This window comes from Boleophthalmus pectinirostris, unplaced genomic scaffold (assembly GCF_026225935.1).
Source record: "Boleophthalmus pectinirostris isolate CB_2022bp ecotype Guang Dong unplaced genomic scaffold, ASM2622593v1 HiC_scaffold_2, whole genome shotgun sequence".
NCBI classification, from domain to species: Eukaryota; Metazoa; Chordata; class Actinopteri; order Gobiiformes; family Gobiidae; genus Boleophthalmus; species Boleophthalmus pectinirostris.
Window position 1 is genome coordinate 12262768 of NW_026571152.1, and position 18532 is coordinate 12281299.

Here is an 18532-nt window from a genome sequence, read left to right on the forward strand (position 1 = left end):
GTAAAGTCAACTGGAGAGAGTTAATGGAGCTGGAAGCGCCCCATCCTCACTTCCAATTTGGAATGTTGTGACTAGCGGGTTAGCTATGGCCATTTAAATATACAGTCTGTGGATAAAATCTAAAATCATGATATGGTGAAAAGAAAATTTTGGTATATGACCCACCCCTACTTTGACAAATGTTCCTTCTTGGTCTTTAATTGAGCACCTCTTTGCCCTTACCACAAAGTGAACTCACCAGATACAAGATGCGGTTATGTAGAGGGCTATAGACAATAAGATACATAGGTGTAAAATGTATGAAATTTGACAAAAAAACAGCTGAAGAAACCCTGTAACAAGCCTATAAAAGTAGATGGAGGGAGGGCTAAGCAATATGGGAAAAAAGAATCACATTTTGACCATATAGAATGAAAATTTGCATAAAAAGTGGGTGAAGTGAAGGAAGTCATATTCTTTCATTTGCTTGTGGTGCTCAAGCCCAGTAAATAAAAAGATGAGGAAAAAATAAAATCATTACAGCTACTTTATACCATTTTATTGGTCAAAAAGAATTAGAGAGCCTTTTTACATAACATAATGTCCTGGTACAGTTGCAATATTTATTCATTAACTATTGTATCCTATGAATGAGTAGGTTAAATGTACTTATTTGGATTTCTCTGATTGTTGGCTTTCAGATGTTTTAATATATTAATATTAATATTGTTAGAACCCAGATTTTTATTGTAATACAGTGAGCTCTTGAGTTTAGTCAGTACTAGAAATGAACAGATTTAACATTTGTGAACCCTGAGAGTAACTGGTGGGCACTTTATCCAACAGAGATTTGTGCAGCACATGTAGTTGTCCACTTTCACCCTGTGAGATATGACTGAGATACAATCTACTTTTACTGGCTTCGCTAAAGAAATATGACATTTAATATTGAGAAATATGAATTGAGTGTACGGTAGTCTACTGTCTTTGTTAGTACACACATTTTACTGCCTCTACCACAAATGCATGTAAAGCTAACATTACATAAGTAACTGTCCAGCGTTTAAACCTACTAATATGAAATGTTGTGTTAGAAGTAGTTTTGGACAACACGAACAACCAAAGACATGAAGACTTTGTCCAGTTTTCTTTCACCACTGAACAGTGCCACATCCCCACAGCAGTGGTTACACTTCTGGGTCCACCTGCAAAAGGCATCTGAGCAGCTCTGAACCTCAGAATAGTTCACCCACTCAGATGCCTCTAATAGAGCAGAAACAATCAAGTCCTCAGGCTGGGCACTGCTGGCCTACTTCATTGTCTACTCCTGCTCCCAAGAGAAAGCCTGACCCTGGTTCTTAACATGCTGTAGAGCACAACACCCCCTCACTGGTGGTTGACCAGAAGGAGACCCATGAGTATAGTCCAAAGTTTGTGTCCAACCGCTAAAAGCATCTGGGCAGCTCTGAATCTCAGTATGGTTCACCCACAGAGCTGCCTCTAAAACAACAGGAGGAGGGACAACCAAGTACCTTCAACCAGCAAGGGTGTGAACAAACGCAGGATCCACTGAAACAAGAGGGCTATGCCCAATGAACACTACAGGCAAGCACCAAGTTCTCAGCCTGGGCACTGCCTGCCCACCTTCAACAAGCTGGCAAATGGGAGTCATCATCCAATGATGCCTCAGCAGCCAATGATGGGCCAGCACCACTGGGTTTGCTGTGCACATTGTAATGGTCAGGCAGTGTACCATGAGGATGATATTGGACATTATATCAAAAATAATTTTATGTAGATGGGGTTTGGAAAGTTTTCTGATGAAATGCTTTTGTTTTATTGCTGTCACACCATGTGATCAGTGAGGACATGCTGCATCCATATGGGATTGAGTAATTACTGTCACAACAAATCTGGCATTGTTAAGTTGTTAAAATCAAAATGATGAGTTACTGTACTGATTCAACATTATTGGATCTGCACCAAATTTGGGAATTACATTCTACAAACGACTACAAGCAAAAACATATATTACATACATGGGGCATTTTTCACGTTTGGCCAGCAGGGGGTGGAAAGACATTTTAAAACATACTTTTTTTTTTTTTAATCAACAGATGCAAAAATTTTGAAAAATGTCAGGATTATGTGAGGGGTTAGGGTTAGGGTAAGGGCTAGGGTTATGTTTAGGGTTAGGCCTTGTGTTTGGGTTGAGGCTAGGGATTAGATTTGAGATCGGGGTTTAAGATCACTGTTGGGCAAGTTACTTTGAAACTGTAATGTGTTATTTATTACCTATTACTGTCATTTCAAAGTAATTTGTTACATTACAATATTACTGCATTTAAAATGTAAGGCATTACATTACTATTGCATTACTTTAAGTTACTCTCACCAAAATAACTTTTGCGCTGTATATGGACTGAACCAGGACTAAACCAGGTCTAAACCAGGACTAAACCAGAGCTGAACCAGGACTACACCAGAAGTGAACTAGAACTAAACCAGAACTGAACTAGGACTAAACCAGAACTGAACTAGGACTAAAACAGGACTCACTGTAGGGACGGGCTCGAAGGTGACCGCAGGAGAAAGGAGCGGCTCTGCTCCGCACCTCACGGAGGTAAGAGCGGCTGTCACCCTGCTGCTCGGGCTCGCGGCCCTGATTTCAGCAACTATTTGCAGGTACCCGAGCCGGTGCAAGAGTCTGTTACAGCTACCTTCCTTCAGCGTGTCCAGAAGTCCAACTTTTTGTGTGATGGTTGCATCTTCCTCTGCCTTTTGGGTGTGAGCGCAGGAGCCTTTGTCGGTGCAGAATGTTTCGTCGACGTTGTGGGTTTCGTCGGGGAGAAAACTTGCAACCGTACAGCACTTCAGAATCACACTGCTCGAGACTGAACATGTATTTAAATTTGGCAGCTGAACACATTCTGTACTGTACAGGAGACAGGAGTCCCTTGGCCAGTCAGGACGCAGCGGGAGGAACGCAATACGCATTCATACAATGTAAAAAAAAAAAGGGCATGCAAAATTGCACACACAAAAAAATAAAAAATAAAAAATCTGCGAAACAGCGAGACCGCGAAAAGTGAACTGCGATAGAGGGAGGGACGAGTGTCAACCAGGTCTAAACCAGAACTGACCCAGGTCTAAACAGCGTGGAGTTCTTTGTCAGTCCTTTCGCCCGCGGTTACCCGAAGGTCTACAAGGGCGCATCTCCGGCGTTTCACCGCTGCTGATATCGAGGTGATTTTAGCGAATTTGTATGAAGAAAAACCCACCACTTCAATCCAGGTTAAAAAAAACATTGTAACGCGCGTTACTCACATTTGTACCGAGTAAAATATTACTATTTTTTCCCCTGTAATGCCTTACATTACTGCGTTACAGCAAAAAGTAATGCATTACTGTAATTCGTTACTTTTATAACGCGTTACTCCCAACACTGTTTAAGATTATTAAAGTTAGTGTGGGGTGCGGCATTTGTAGAGCATAGCGTTTGGTGTGACGTTTGCGAGGTGTGGTGTGTGCAACAGGCGAGGGCCATTCGATGCTGCTTGCGGCTTTAATTTTTATTTATTTTTCCTCTATAGAAATAGGGAAATATTGTTTAAGGTAATACCACCTCCTCAGATACCTCTTTCCACCAATGCTCCGAGGCCTAATACTACCTATGCCACGAAGTCAACATCAAGGTAGGCAAAATTTTGTCAGTGTCCAAAAAATTCCAAAACAGTGCAAAAATATTTAAAGTTTACAAAACGTCCAATAAATATTTACAGCAAAAGAAAAACAGTCAAGTTAAACTTCAACGCAAGTCCCCTATAAGTCCAACTCAATAGAGCACACTGACGTTACCTGCTCTGTAACCGGTGGCAGACTGAGCAGAAACGGCTCCCCTTTCTACACCTCTTGCTCCTCCCATTGAGCAACATATACAAATAATTATAGAAATAAAACAGTTCATAACAAACCTACATGGTCTTCATTTGCCAAACTGCAATAATGTACATGATATCACCAAAATAAGAGCTTAATATATAATAATATAATAATAGTGCGTAAAAATTGGGTTACATAACGTGCATCACATGATCAGCACCACGGCTCGAACAGCGCCTATTTCAACTACCAGGAAACAGTGGCTTGGTTTGGCTGAGTCGCGCTGCATCGGAGGAGACAGACGGCGTCAGCAAACAGGTAAGAGCTGCACGTATGGAGTAAGTATTCTAGCGCACTGAAGTGTGCACCTTTAGTGAATTAGTAGCAGAGGAGAAAAGGGTTAAAGGCGTTAATGGCACATATGGCCTGGATGGATGAAACAGCGGGGAGTGAACTAGTGTGTGCGGGAAGAATCCGCTTTGTGCGTGGGCACAGCCAGGTGCGCAGGACGCGGTTACATTTAGGGGACAAACCCCGCCTAGAAACATAGACGGACTGGCTTCGTCACAGCCTGATTTGGCCTCCTGACCTTAAATTGAGCAGGCCTGCTTCACACTGTGCTCATAGTGTATAATACTACTTTACACGGGCTCAATCAAAGACTGTATAAAGTAAGACTAAACCAGGTATACTAATTCTGTATACAGTCTATGGATGTGCTTCACAAGACCCCAAACTCTCAAAGCTCTTTACTGAAGCCATGATTCACTAGTCCAGCCATAGCTGCCCAGGGGCAGAGTGACAAAGCAGGCTGCCAAATATAATTATCTGTGCTGTATGCACCTCCACTTTTGACTCCTGTGCGTTTGTGTACATTAGTTTCTTAGTGTCTCATTTTCACAGTGTTTTAATTATTATTCACATACAGACCAGGGCCAGTCACACGTACTTGCATTTCAAATAACCACCAACACTCACGCTCACACCACTATTATAGGCAATGTGGATGGAGTGTCTTGCCTAAGGACACAACAAGAGTTTTTTTTTTTTTTTTTTACTGCTGGTACCCCATTGTGGCACCTAATTTTCCCGGAGGTCTCCCATCCAAGTACTAACCAGGCCCAGTCTTGCTTAGCTTCTGAGCTCTGACAAGATCAGGCATTGAGAAGGAGTTTTGGCCACAATATATTCAAATTGTTTGATTTTTCTTCAGTCCTGGATACATTTTTGATTGATTTTTGATTTGTCTGTAATAAGATATGTGCTAACTGAATTCGTACATAGTGTAATTCCTATTCTAAAATGATCCTGTTTCATGAACAGATGAGTGAACAATGTCCTACACACACAGCTCTAGTTACACACAAAAGTTTGGACTTGCAGGCTTGACTTCTCAGTGAACAACCATCTCCAGTGCTACTGTGGATAGAACTACACCTGCTGGGAGGGAGTACATATACCTGACATAGGCCTGACTCACTGAGATCATTATGATAAAGTTAACAATGGTCTCAGTTCTGAAGTGCATACAGAGCATCTTGATTATTCACTACGATGAGTTTCTATAACCAGGCTCAAGCCAGATTTGAGTTCTACACATTATCAATCTAGGATGGTTCCTGCTGAAATCAGTCGGGACGTTCAACGTTCAGGAACAAGTTAAAAAGTCCAACCTCAAACTTAAATCCAGTGGAGAGAAAAACACAGACATTGTCCCCTCTGCACGTTTGACACACAGACTCAAAGATCCACAAAGTGTCAAACCAAACAGTTGACAAACTAATCATGGGCTCAGACTGCACACAGTGCAGCTCCTTTCTAATGGCCACAAGTATTCTTTACATACAAGTTACAGTGGTTCAGCTGAAACCTCTGATTAGGAAAGGACAGAGACACAGATAACCCTCATCTCCTCTTATGAACAAAGAGGTGATGCACGGAGAGTTAAACTTTGTAGGCAGCAATTTGAAGAGAGAATTGTCTTTTGACCTGTTTTTATCCAAATATATCCAAGTAGCAGATCTGATTGAAAGCAAATCTTTCTGCCTACAGGTTGGATCATTTTACTAAAAAAACATCATATTTAAGATTACATAAAAAATATTTTACATAGACATATATAAACATACATATATACACATACACAGTTGTTTTTTCCAGATTTGAACATTTTTTCTTTTCTAAGTTTAAAATTGTATTTTCAGGTTGGCCGCTAGGGAATTCCTTAAGTTATCTAACATCCATGTTGCATGCTTGGCCAAAACTCCTCTAATGTACACAGAGATTATTACTGGACAAATATAAGAAAATGCCTTTATTTTGTTAAAATCACTGGGAAAAGGGACAATATTTTTATTTTACTATTATTAGAAATGGCTTGGAGACTTCAAATGGTGGTACATAATGATAAAAACCAGTGCTGTGATATACTGGTGCCACCAGATGTGGGGTTCATTTGTTTTGAGCATCTCTAATATAAAGTCTCACCCCAGTAAGAAATGTGATTAGAGGATCTGACAATGTGAACATGAATGCAGTTGCCTACCGCTGTCTACTGGCAATAAAACCACTGTAAATCTGACGAACCTGCCTCTTTACAAATGCAACATTATGTGTATCTGGGTTTGTCTCAGATTCGACTCTGGAACAAAAAACGGCAACGCATGGATTTTCACCTCATTGCACTAGCCCTGATGATGTCACTGATGGTAAGAGATTTTGACTGAATCTGTCGTAGTCCTGTACTATTACTGCAGTCTTACCATCTCTGCAGGTGGGCACATTGGCACAGGATGGCACAAACCTGCTGGACAGCGCTCAGACCAACTCCCCCCAAGCTTCAGACGGAGAAAGTATCAGTGAAACCATCGCCAAAGCCAACCAGAAAATCAGTAAGTCCTAGAGATGTATTTGTAGTACTAGTAGTAGTAATAATGGTGATAGTGTTAATAGTAGAAGTATTTGTGTACTTGCAGAGTCTCGTCTGATGCAGGGCGACATTGTTGTGGACAAAGTTAGAAACACTGTTTCATGCAGTATTTGTAAATGGCCCAAATCTGGGTCAAAAGTCAATATCTACGTCCGCTTTGATCCCACATACAGTGAGTCCAGTTCGGATCCTGGTTCAAATCCTGGTTTAAATCCTGATTTAGATCCTGGTGTAAACCTGCTCCAGACTGGTTAAGCTCCTCAGACCTGGTCTTTTGCAGGTTCCTCTCAGAAAAGTCTGATCCTCTCAGCAATGAAAACCATTGAGGACCGCACCTGTATCAGGTTCTCTGAGATCTCAGAAGCCTCCACACAGCACTTGTACATCTTCTCTGGAGACGGGTAAGCACAAAGAGTACACACAAGTACTACAGTAAGTACTACACAAATACTGCACCTGTCAATCGTCCAACTTCAGCAATCAAAGTGGGCATACCATTTGATCTGGTCAGATCTCTTTTGAGGACTTAAGATTGATTTCCTAAGAGTCCATATTTAAAATGGGTTTGAAGAGCAAAACTTGCCTTGACTGATGGTTCATATTTCTGTAGTCACTGCAGTACTGTCTGTAGTCACTGCAGTACTGTCTGTAGTCACTGCAGTACTGTCTGTAGTCACTGCAGTACTGTCTGTAATCACTGCAGTACTGTCTGTGTCTCAGGTGCTTTTCGGCCATCGGGAGGCAGACTTCGAAGTTTGCACAGAGAGTGTCTCTGTCTAAATATGGCTGCCTCACACGTGCGATCATCCAACATGAGATTCTGCACGCACTTGGATTCGCTCATGAACACTCACGCATCGATCGGGACAATCACTTGATTGTCCTGTATGACAACATCATCCCAAGTAAGACCTAAATACTATTACTACATCAACCCAAGAAATACTGCTGCTATTATTATTTTTATGGCAGGACCATAATGTAGGCTAAATAAGAGGAGGCAGTACTCTTGGGTGGAGTTTTAGGCTGCTTTATGTGTTTATGCTAACACAAACCCAAGAGGTAAAGATATCTGTGCAGATGAATACCTGTGTCCTTGGGCAAGACACTTAACCCACCCAATCAGCTTCAAGTATTCGTCTGAACATCTCACCTTTTCACATTATTATCTACAGTAGTTTAGTTTATGGCTCTGATGTGAAGTGTCTCTCCTCAGGTGAAAAACACAACTTCAACAAGTACGAGACCAACAACATGTACACACCCTACGACTTCAACTCTGTCATGCATTACCACAAGTGAGCATTACTGCTACTAGTGCTACTAGTGCTACTAGTACTACTACTACTACTACTACTACTACTACTACTACTACCACTTGTACTTATATTACTATTGCTGCTGCCACTGCTACTGTTATACTATACTGCTACTTCTGATACACTCTGCTGCTCTCACCACTTTTGTTATGATATTTTTCAGTTATGAATTATCTAAAAATGGAAAGCCCACGCTTCTGTCCAAGAGAAACCCAGCAATGCGTTTTGGATACGCAACTGGAGTGAGCTACTACGATATTTTGAGAGTGAACCTCTACTATGCGTGCTGAAGCTGTGAAATGCACAGAAGCAGTGGAGTGTGATGGTGTCTTCACTGGTGCAGTGGAGCAGGTGTAGTCATGGCGATGGTGTCAGATGATTGTCTTTGGAGGGTCATGATAGATCCTGAGATTTACTGATTTCGATCAGAGTTATTGTGCTGTCTCTACAATAAAACCTTTGAACAAGTTAGTTTTTTGGTCTCAAACATGTAGTCTTCTAGGACCTGGCATCCACATATGTGGACATTATTCAATTACGACTTTGTGTTCCATCAAAATTATTAAAACATAAAATAAATGTTACTCAGAGTGTTCATCATCAAAATGAAACTGACAAAATGGCACGAAATAGCACGAAATAGATCAACTTCAGAACACTGAACTTTGTATAGAAAAGCTGTAAACATCTGCACAGCCTTCACAAAAGCTTTCACAATCTCCATTCCTACTGACAGCTCCAATTCTGCAAACAGACACTGAGGACCCTCAAGAGTTTCTCACATGTTTATTGATACTTTGCAGTAACATCATGCTGGGGGGAGTTCTACATATTTCTCAGCAATGTGTTCAGCACTTACAGTGGAGATACAATGCACACAATAACAAACACTGTCAAAATTTTATGATTATCTGAAAACACTTTTCAGGAACCTATGATCAGTACATTCGAGCATCCATTGTCCTGTTTAGGTTTTTGATTTCCAATAAAAAAGCTGAGAGAGAGTGTGTTGGCTCATGCTAGCTAGCTTGTAACTGTAATTGTGTGAGAATCTTTAACAACATAAATCGGCTCACTTGTTGTATTTCCAATAACCAACTTTTTGTGTTAAAATTAAACTCTGAGTAGTGCCTAGAGGAGTGCCTTCAGTGAGCATCACACCCCCAGTGAACCAGACCAGACCTGATCACTTAGGTGTGACCTGTGATGTTTGGAAAAGATACTTGTGCAACTACTTTATCAATGGACTAAAAACAGACATTTCTTTCAGCTGTGAAAAAAACTTGCACTGGCTGAAATCCTGCTCATCTAAGTGAACTGAAAAGACACGCCACACATGCATTTGAACAGCTAAACAGAAAGTCATGAAGCAAGAGAGAATGCAATTTCACAGACAACCACGAACTAATTAGCCAACATGTAGGCAGAGCAAATATGGGAGCAGAGCCAAGCGAAAGAAACAGAGGATTTTCCAATGAATCACGCTTTATCTGTTGTCATGTTGGACATTGAAGACGGGAGTGCCCTCTACACCACAAGCCCTCTGTATTTACACAATGAGACACATCCGACTGATACGGTAAACTGGGTGGTTGTGAGCTGAAAATAATATAATTAAAATAAACGTTGGCAACAATGGTGATAAGTAGAACTAACTTAAAGAGGGGGAATTATGCAGAATTGATTCGTTGGAGCTGTCTACCATGTTATAATGTTCCCTCAAAACCAAGCCTGAAGAGGTTTTAGATGTCATTGATCCATGCATGTTTCAGTAATGATGCAATCTCTCCTAGATCGTATTTGAACCTTCCTTATGGTTAACTGTATGACACTGTGCAATGCTCCGCCCACAAGCCTACGTCACCCAATTTCCCAAACGATTATTCTCCATAAATATACAAAAACATGATGTAAAATTGTACACAAGAAAACATAGGTGAGTGAAGCATTTGTTTCTTAGCTAGTTCTCGTCACTTTTTAAAAAACAGCTATCGAGCTATGTTCACTTCTGTCCCCAGTGGTTTGCTCTTGTACTGCTCTGTTGCTAAAATTCCACATGTTCTGAGGAGACGGACCGGATTATGGACAACCCAGAGGACAGCCTTCATGCATGTCCATATGTGTCTAGAACAGTATAAATGAGCCTTTTAGAGCATCAAAAACAAAGGCTAAGCTTATAAAACATGGTTCAGTGATGTTTTGCAATTTTCAAATTCTCAAAAAATGAAAATGTAATGGCATGAAAACTGTAGATTTCGTGGTATATTTGAGTGTAGATTTTATTCTTCAGTGTATGTCCTTGAAAAAACGTTTTTCTGCATTTAAAGCCAGGGACAACTTAATTATGTCATTTGATGAAACAGACATTGTTAAAATTTATTTAAATTTAAAATAAACTATATTACTGAAAATGATGAAGAACACAAACAGATCTATAAATAAACAGTAGATTAAAATTAAGAACTTTTGAATGATTTTAATTATATAAAAATGATATTTTTCATGTCAAAACAAACTTTTTCTGATACATTTCACTGTAATGTCAACGTTTCATCACACAACATACGCAGTTTTAACAAATGACAGTTCAACTGGAATAGAAAAAAAACTTGATAAACCAACCAAAATCGCACTAACTATTTTAAAATAACTATTGTCCAATTGCATTTTGAATATTTACTAATTAATCTACCAAATCTAATTTCCTTTATATCTGTGATTAGTTTACTTTTAATGTAGTAGCAAATATAGTTAGCTAAATAATACAAAATAAAATAGTAAAAGAAATGCAGATATTTTTGAGTTAAATGCTTAATCTCAAGATGTGTGTACAAGCTCTCAGTCGTCCAGGTAGAATCCATGGCAAAAGAAGAAATTCCATTTGTCAACAAGACAAAATTTTATTTAATTGAATATGTTTCATAGCTCATCCAAGCTGCTTCTTCAATTCTGTTCAAAAATTCTGATAGACGCTGCCTTATATCTGACTGAAGGGAGGAGCTAACTACACAGAAACTACTCTGAAACTAAGACCCTACTTGTGTACAGTTTCTGTTTGTTAGCTAGGCCTGTTGAACTTGCACTGACTGTTATTAGCATAATCATTCAGGGCCATAATGGAGCTTTCACTCTGATGGGCCTCACCTGGCTATCTCTATTGTTTTCTTTGTTTGTTTTGATTTAGATTTGAGGATGGAGTTGTAAATAGGAGACAGATGGTGTCTGAGTCCTCCATTTCTGTTTAAGGAAGGATTATATTTCCTAACAAAAATAGTCTCTTTAATGCCCTTCTTAAACCAATTCTTTTCTCTGGCTAAAATCTGTACCTCACTATCCTCAGTTGAGTGGCCTGAGGCTTTTAGGAGATGTACAGCAGACTGAGGACCATTATGGCTCTCTTTCGTCTGTGTTGGTACATCTTCTTGTGAAGACGCTGTTTTGTTTCTCCAATGTAGCGCTCACTGCAGTCTTCACTACACTGAATGGAGTAGACCACATTACTTTGTTTGTGGCTCGGAGTTTTGTCCTTTGGGTGGACCAATTTCTGTCTTAGAGTGTTTGTAGGTTTGAAATAGACTGGGAATTCATGTTGTCTGTAATTCCTCTGAAGTTTTTCAGAAACACCAGCCATGTAAGGAATAGTTACACCCTTTCTCCTGGGTTCTGATTCTCTGCTGTCGTGTTTTTTAGCTCTCTTTGTTTTGTTGAAAGCTCATTTCAGATAGTCACAGGCAGAGAGGGCTTTCTGCACATGTTGTTCTTCTTTTTCCTTTCCCTCTCTGCTTGTAGGAACCACTTGGGCTTTGTGGCTTCTTGAAGACCTCAACCTGGAGTCGCTTCTCCTATCATTACTGCATAATCTAAGAAAGACAATGTGCTCTCCGTGGCATCTTCACAAGTGAATTTGATGTTCAGATCATTAATATGTGTTCCAGACTGAGGTCTTCAGGAAGTATTGGTACAACCAAAGTGACATAAAACAAATACATTTTAACAATTTAAACTTACGTATATTAATAATCATAAAAGTTGTGGCTGATCTATATACATTGTTTTTGGCAAATGCAGTATTTTCAAAACACCAAATACCAAGTCAGATACATCAGTTATACAGATAATTAACCACTCTGGTAGGCCAGTTACTCTGATAACATTCAGAGTAAAAATGTGTAGGTGCTAATTCAAATTTGCTGTATCTGTACATAAACAGGCATGTAAAGGGTTAGGGTAAGGCAAGAGACAAAAGGCAAAGTTCTGTGTATTGTGAGTGTGGTGTTGAACATTTCGGTTGTGCACTGTTGATACTTGTGAAATCATGCTGGGAGTGTGCTGCATGTATTACTATGGTGGAATGTTAAGCAGTTACCATGGTAACACAAGGCACTCATAAGCAAACACAGCCTTATACTTTTTTAGATGGTCTGAAAACTCATGAAAAAATACAAAATGGATTTAAACAACACATTTTCAGGAGCCTGTAATCTAGGGGTCACCAACCTTTTTCATCTGGTGAGCTACATTTACAAAATGAAAATGCCAAAGAGCTCCTCATTTTAGTGGTCACAAGAAACTGAATACATTTAAGATCCACAGCCTTAGATGGGGCACAGTTAGATATTTATACGCTTACAACGTGCACATTAGTCATCCGAATAACACATTTACAATCGTAATAGCCTTTTAATCAATCCAATTTTAGTTATTTTGCACAATATGTGTAATTCAGAAATCCCTTGGTGAGCTACTTGAAAGGGAGAGGAGACTGGGTTAGGCCTCTGGTAGCTCCCGAGCTACAGGTTGGAGACTCCTGATCTATGCTATTGTAGTGCATGTGACCTCTCTATGGATGAGACAGTCGAACGACCTTCACGACATTCTGACATTCTGGTAACAATTAGGTGACACATTCTAAACTGATTCAAACCAGCTGCCCCACAACAGTGATGACCAAATCAAATGGTATTTTCTGTAGATTTTAGTCTTGAGATCCCACCAAACTCAGACCAGCCCCAATGAGCTAGACAAACCAGGCAAAGAAGATCGGAAAAAAGAAGAGTTATTATGAATCTTAAATGCCCTGTCAAAATAAAATAAGAATTTTAAATATATTAACAGTTAAAATTTTCCAAGTAGGTAAGGCCTACTCAAAATCTGAGTTACGAAAGTAGACCGCTTTAGAGGGTCCAGAAGTGATGCTCCAATTATATGACCTCAATGGTAAGTTTGGTAACTATAGTCAAACTATTGTGTTTTATATCTTTTCAGTTAATGAAAAATTGTGTGGTTTTCCAGATCATTCTGATAAATAAAGCAAGGATGTGAAGAGGTTTTCTTGAAAATAAAATTTTAAAATTCTTGAAATAAAAAGTATTTTGAGTTTCATTGTTGAAGAATTGGTTGTTTTTTGTAGAATAAAATCTCTAGATTAGAACTAAACCTACTTACTCCATCTGTAGCCTAATATTTCTTGCCCCTGTCAGTACATCTGTAGCCAACTGTGTAGATAGGTCCACTTCATTCACCACTGCATTTAGCCTATGACGTGATGAAGTATAATGTGACCTCCTCTCCATGGATGTGACCTGGCCCCTGCCACTTTCTCACATAATTTTCAGTTGTCTGCATTTAAGCCACAAGTGACACTTTCTAAATTCAACCAATCAGATCATGCTAAAATGATAAATTTACAGGGACTGCCCTCCACCCCGTACTAAAGAACTGACTTTTTATCCAATAGATTATTTTAGTTATCCACAGTGTGTAAAGTGTTTGGTCTGTAAAATTGTATTCAGAAGATGTGGCACAGTTGGATGTTTATACGCTTACAACATGTACAACGTTAGTCATCAAAATTACACATTTACAATCATAATAGCCTTTTAATCAATCCAGTTTTAGTTATTCAGCACAATACGTGTAATTCAGAAATCCCTTAGCGAGCTATTGAAAGGGAGTGGATAGCTACTGGTAGCTCCCAAGCTACAGGTTGGAGACCCCTCTAATCAGTATGAGCGTTCATGTTTGCGTTCAGTTAGCATCACAACCCCAGAGAATGATGATAACATCTGCTGCAAAGTATCGTTAGTATAAATATTATTTCTTCTCTTATTGAATTTTGTTAGTATTTGGTAATTGTGAAACATGGTCTATGTTACAGAAAATGTGATTCACCATCAGAGAGAGTCACATTTGATTAGACGAGTCCGGGCACATGGTGTATTTGCCAACACGCCTCTGCTTTCTTAAATTATTATTAATCCATTTCATGCTATTAAAATAACAATGTATCCATTAGCCCCACCCCTCTGGATGTGCATATAAACACAGTATTTGTCAGGATTTGTCTCAATTTCATCTTGGGAATGAAAACAGCAGCACCATGAGGCTCCTTGCTTTCCCCCTGATGATGTCACTGATGATGTCACTCATGGTAAGACCCTACTGAATCTGTCAAAATCCTGTACTGGGGCCAAACAAGAAAACCTCACTGGAGCCTTGTCTCTTTTTAGTTCAGTTTATTTTAACTGTTTGTAGAAAAAAAAAGTGTATCTGACAAGGCATAGTTACTTCTGTTTTAGTTGAAGCTTGTCCAGCTGCAAGCTTAGTCTGAATAACACTTTTTTTTTTCCTGACTTCATTGTTTATAGTTATAAAATGATCAAATAAAGAAAGTTAAATCTTTAGCTTTGAATCTGTCTGAAGAAGCAGACATCTTGGGACCTCATCCGTTGCTGTTGTAGCATCTGACAAGCGTTTATGCAGTTTCTATGATTTCTATCTATTTCTAAGCCCATGTTACTTCCTATTTGGAACGCAGCAGCAGGCAGGTAAGCTATGTCCATTTATATATATATACAGCAAAGCCTATGTTCCATCCACATGCCCAAGTGTCAAGCTTATGTATGAGGCCATATGTGTGACTGTATAATCCCATCCATACACAGGGATGTGGATGTGTGCAGGAGGGCACAGACCAGGAGGGCACAGATCTGCAGGACACCGCTCAGAACAACTCCCAAGCTGCAGCTGAAGAAAGTGTCAGTGAAACCATCGCTAAAGCCAACCAGAAAATCGGTAAGTCCTGTAGGAGGAGTATTTGTAGTAGCAGAAGTAGCAGTAGTAGTTTAGTAGTAGTATTCATAGTAAAAGCATTTTTGCACTTGCAGAGTCTCATGTGATGGAGGACGACATCGCTGTGGACAGATCCCGCAGAAACGTCATCTCATGCTCTTATTGTAAATGGCCCAAATACGGGTCAAAGGTCACTATCCAGATTTACTTTGATCCCAGCTACAGTGAGTCCAGTTATGATCCTGGTTCATATTCTGGAGTAGACCCAGTGGTCTGGTTGAGCTCTTCAGACCTGGTCTTTTGCAGGTTCCTCTGAGAAGAGTCTGATCCGCTCAGCCATGAGGACCATCGAGTCTCAGACCTGTATCAAATTTGAGGAGATCTCACGAAGCTGGAGTTACTTCACACGACATCTCTACATCCACTCTGGAACTGGGTAAGTACACAGACCACACAAGTACTACAGTAAATACAGGTCAATCATCCAACTTCAACAACCAAAGCGTCCATACCACCTGATCCTCTTTCACTAAACAGGGCCAGGCTAGTACTTGTACAAGTACAGATTAGTACTTCATGATTATCATGATCGACATAAAATGGACTCAAAATGACTCAAATTGGGTAAAGACACAAAGACGTGTGTGTTCTCAGGTGCTGGTCATACACTGGGAGGAAGTGGTGGATGCTCAGTCAGAAAGTGTCACTGTCTAAAGATGGCTGCCTCTACACGGCCACGGTCCAACATGAGCTTCTGCATGCGCTCGGATTCACCCACGAACATTCCCGCTCTGACCGTGACAACCATGTGACCATCCGGCATGAGAACATTGAACCAAGTAGGACTTTGTTATTACTACTACTACTACCCAAGTAATACTGCTACTATTATGACTATTATGACAGGAGCATAATACAGGGTAAATAGTGAGAGGAAGCAGTACCTTTGCTGGAGTTTTTAGTAGATTTAAGCCATATTATCTGCTTACTGTAACAAAGTCTAGTGTAACACCATAGACTGTAAAATAGAAGTGGACTAAGTGAGTGTGGCGTTACCCATAGCACTTGGCTCCAGCCAAATGAAGCTCATCGACTCTAGCAGTTATACCGGTTAATTTGTATCCAAGCACCATATTTGGAAAATCTGAATGCAAAACCAAAGGGCCAATCAGGAGCAGGGCCGAAAAAAAAGCATTGGATTAGTTTGTTGTCAATGTTCATACTGTATCTTTATTTAGGGATTCTGTTAGAGTGGGCTTAAACAAACAGAATGAGGAGGCTGACAGCAGTAGTTGTAGAGAGGGGCCACGTTTTTTAAACAGAAAGTGAATCAGTCTTAAGCAATCATCTGAACACAATTGCCTAATCTTAGTTTACGCCTCTGATAAAAGTGTCTCTCCTCAGATAGGAAATACAACTTCATAAAGCAGCAGACTGACAACCTGGACACACCCTATGACTTTGACTCCGTCATGCAGTACCACAAGTGAGTACTATTACTACTACTACTTCCAACACTACTTAGCACCCAGGATTCCCCCATCAACCCAAAAGATGCACCACAGGTCAAATCCTCCAGCTAAGGTAGTCAAAACTAGCAACACAATCAGAGAGCCGGGTCATCAGGTGCTGAACTGAACATTGAGGGATTGAAGGACTGAAAGATGATCAATTGCAGGGGACAAATTTCCTTATGGGGACAATAAAGTGTACCTCAAACCTTATACTACTGCTGCTGTTGCTACAGCTATTACTCCTGCTACAACTACTACTACTTCTCGGTGATAGCAGCTTAGTTGTTTAAGTGTTTGTCCACTGATCTGAAGGTTGGCAGTTTGAATCCTGCTCTCAACATAAAATAGGAGCTGCCAGATCCAATCAGGTACAATTCCAGCTCCCACAGATAAATGTTGTTGTGTCACTGGGCAAGACCCTTACCCCATGTTGCCCCCAGTGCCTGCGTACACTGATGTATGAATGTGTGTGTGAATGGGTGAATGGTTCCTTGATGTAAAGCCCTTTTTGCCTTGAAGGTGGAAAAGCACTATATAAAAATGTGACCATTTTACTACTACTCTGCAACTACAACAGTTGCTACTACTACTACTATTACTGCCACTGCTCCTACTGCAACTACTTCTACTACTGCTTCAGATAATGTTTCTTTTCCTTGCTGTTGTTGTTTTTTTCAGTTATGACTTCTCTATAAATAAAAAACCCACACTTCAATCAAAGAGAAACCCAAGAATGCGTTTTGGATATGCATCTGGAGTGAGCAAGAACGACATTCTGAGAGTGAACCGCTACTACGAGTGTTAAATCTGTGTGAAACCACAACCACTATGTTTACATGTACAAAGAAACCTATGTGGCTAAAAACAACCAAGTCCAAATGGTCTTTGCAGACCACTCAGTACCAGTCTACAGGCAGTTTAAACAGGGGCATAACTTTGAAACTTTTCAGCTATAATTATTACTAGTCTACAACTGCCAGCAGTGATAACAGGCCCTTGCAACACTTTGAATCACGAAAGGGTGCTCTTCAGTGGGAGGGCTACCTGTCAACCCCAGCTTGATTCTAAATTAGCACTGTCACATTGCAAATAAAAGTCATCATCCCATTTTAACATTGCAGGGGGCCCTGGAGTGCCAGTTTTAAAACCAGAAGTTTCCACACATGTCATAAAGGGTTTGGGTCTGTTTAAATTTGATGATGTTTGGAAAATATGTTTTTATAAGGGGTTGTTATGCAAATGTAGACATAGAGAGGGCATGGTTATCATTGGCTTTTTTTTGAAGATATCACATTAAAAGTTTGTCTGAATCAGTCTGTTTGCAAAAGTTCAAAAATATATATACTTTAAAAATGGCCGCCTTATTAAGAGTTCATTATGACTACAACCTGAGAATTAAAATAATAATGTAAATTTTTTTCAACAATGTTTGAGATCATTCAAACACAAGGGCTAGATTTTGATTATCTGTGGTTTGGGGCGAGGCTATAATATTCTCTTTTGTTTATCTTGAGATGCTCTACCTGCTTAGAGCTCTGCCCCCTCCTATCTCCTATTCACTCATGATGGTACGCTGATTTAAATCTGAGTTATTGATCTTGGTGTTGTCTCTAAAATGTAAAACTACAATAAAACCTTTAAAGTTCCTGTTTTGGTCTTATATTAAACATTTTAGGAATGGTCATTCAGTTCAGTTGAATTAAATTTTGTACCAAAAAATAAATAAAAATCACAAGGGCTTAACAAGATTTAATCAACAGAAAGTTAGAAATCAAAGGATAAGCAAAGGGTCATCCAGTCTGGAATGGGGTTATTCAGTCAGGTATAGGCAGGGTAGA

At 39.8% G+C, this 18532-nt stretch overlaps 2 protein-coding genes and 1 pseudogene across 2 annotated transcripts; 2 read left to right on the plus strand and 1 right to left on the minus strand.

Annotated features, from left to right (window-relative positions):
• Positions 1-1564: 1564 nt before the first annotated feature.
• On the plus strand, positions 1565-8580 carry LOC110160336 (low choriolytic enzyme-like). The gene is made up of 9 exons (XM_020924974.2): positions 1565-1718; positions 4079-4179; positions 6495-6569; positions 6635-6752; positions 6837-6962; positions 7071-7191; positions 7511-7695; positions 8007-8088; positions 8273-8580. The coding sequence occupies exons 1-9, from the start codon at positions 1565-1567 to the stop codon at positions 8397-8399; spliced, it is 1089 nt and encodes a 362-aa protein (XP_020780633.1). The 3' UTR covers positions 8400-8580.
• Positions 4930-5047, minus strand: LOC129409588 (5S ribosomal RNA; annotated as a pseudogene).
• Positions 8581-14418: 5838 nt separating the features above from the next.
• Positions 14419-18271, plus strand: LOC110160335 (low choriolytic enzyme-like). The gene is made up of 7 exons (XM_020924973.2): positions 14419-14539; positions 15054-15183; positions 15276-15404; positions 15487-15616; positions 15835-16019; positions 16585-16666; positions 17373-18271. Exons 1-7 carry the CDS (start codon positions 14489-14491, stop codon positions 17497-17499), a joined length of 834 nt encoding a protein of 277 aa, XP_020780632.1. The 5' UTR covers positions 14419-14488; the 3' UTR covers positions 17500-18271.
• Positions 18272-18532: the final 261 nt, after the last annotated feature.

Coding starts and splice junctions, on each gene's coding strand:
- LOC110160336 (XM_020924974.2), top strand. CDS start 1,565: ATGCCCAATGAACACTACAGGCAAGCACCAAGTTCTCAGCCTGGGCAC. Junction 4,180..6,494: donor CAGACGGCGTCAGCAAACAG/GTAAGAGCTGCA, acceptor GGTTTGTCTCAG/ATTCGACTCTGGAACAAAAA. Junction 6,753..6,836: donor CAAAGCCAACCAGAAAATCA/GTAAGTCCTAGA, acceptor GTGTACTTGCAG/AGTCTCGTCTGATGCAGGGC.
- LOC110160335 (XM_020924973.2), top strand. CDS start 14,489: ATGAGGCTCCTTGCTTTCCCCCTGATGATGTCACTGATGATGTCACTC. Junction 15,184..15,275: donor TAAAGCCAACCAGAAAATCG/GTAAGTCCTGTA, acceptor TTGCACTTGCAG/AGTCTCATGTGATGGAGGAC. Junction 16,667..17,372: donor TCCGTCATGCAGTACCACAA/GTGAGTACTATT, acceptor TGTTTTTTTCAG/TTATGACTTCTCTATAAATA.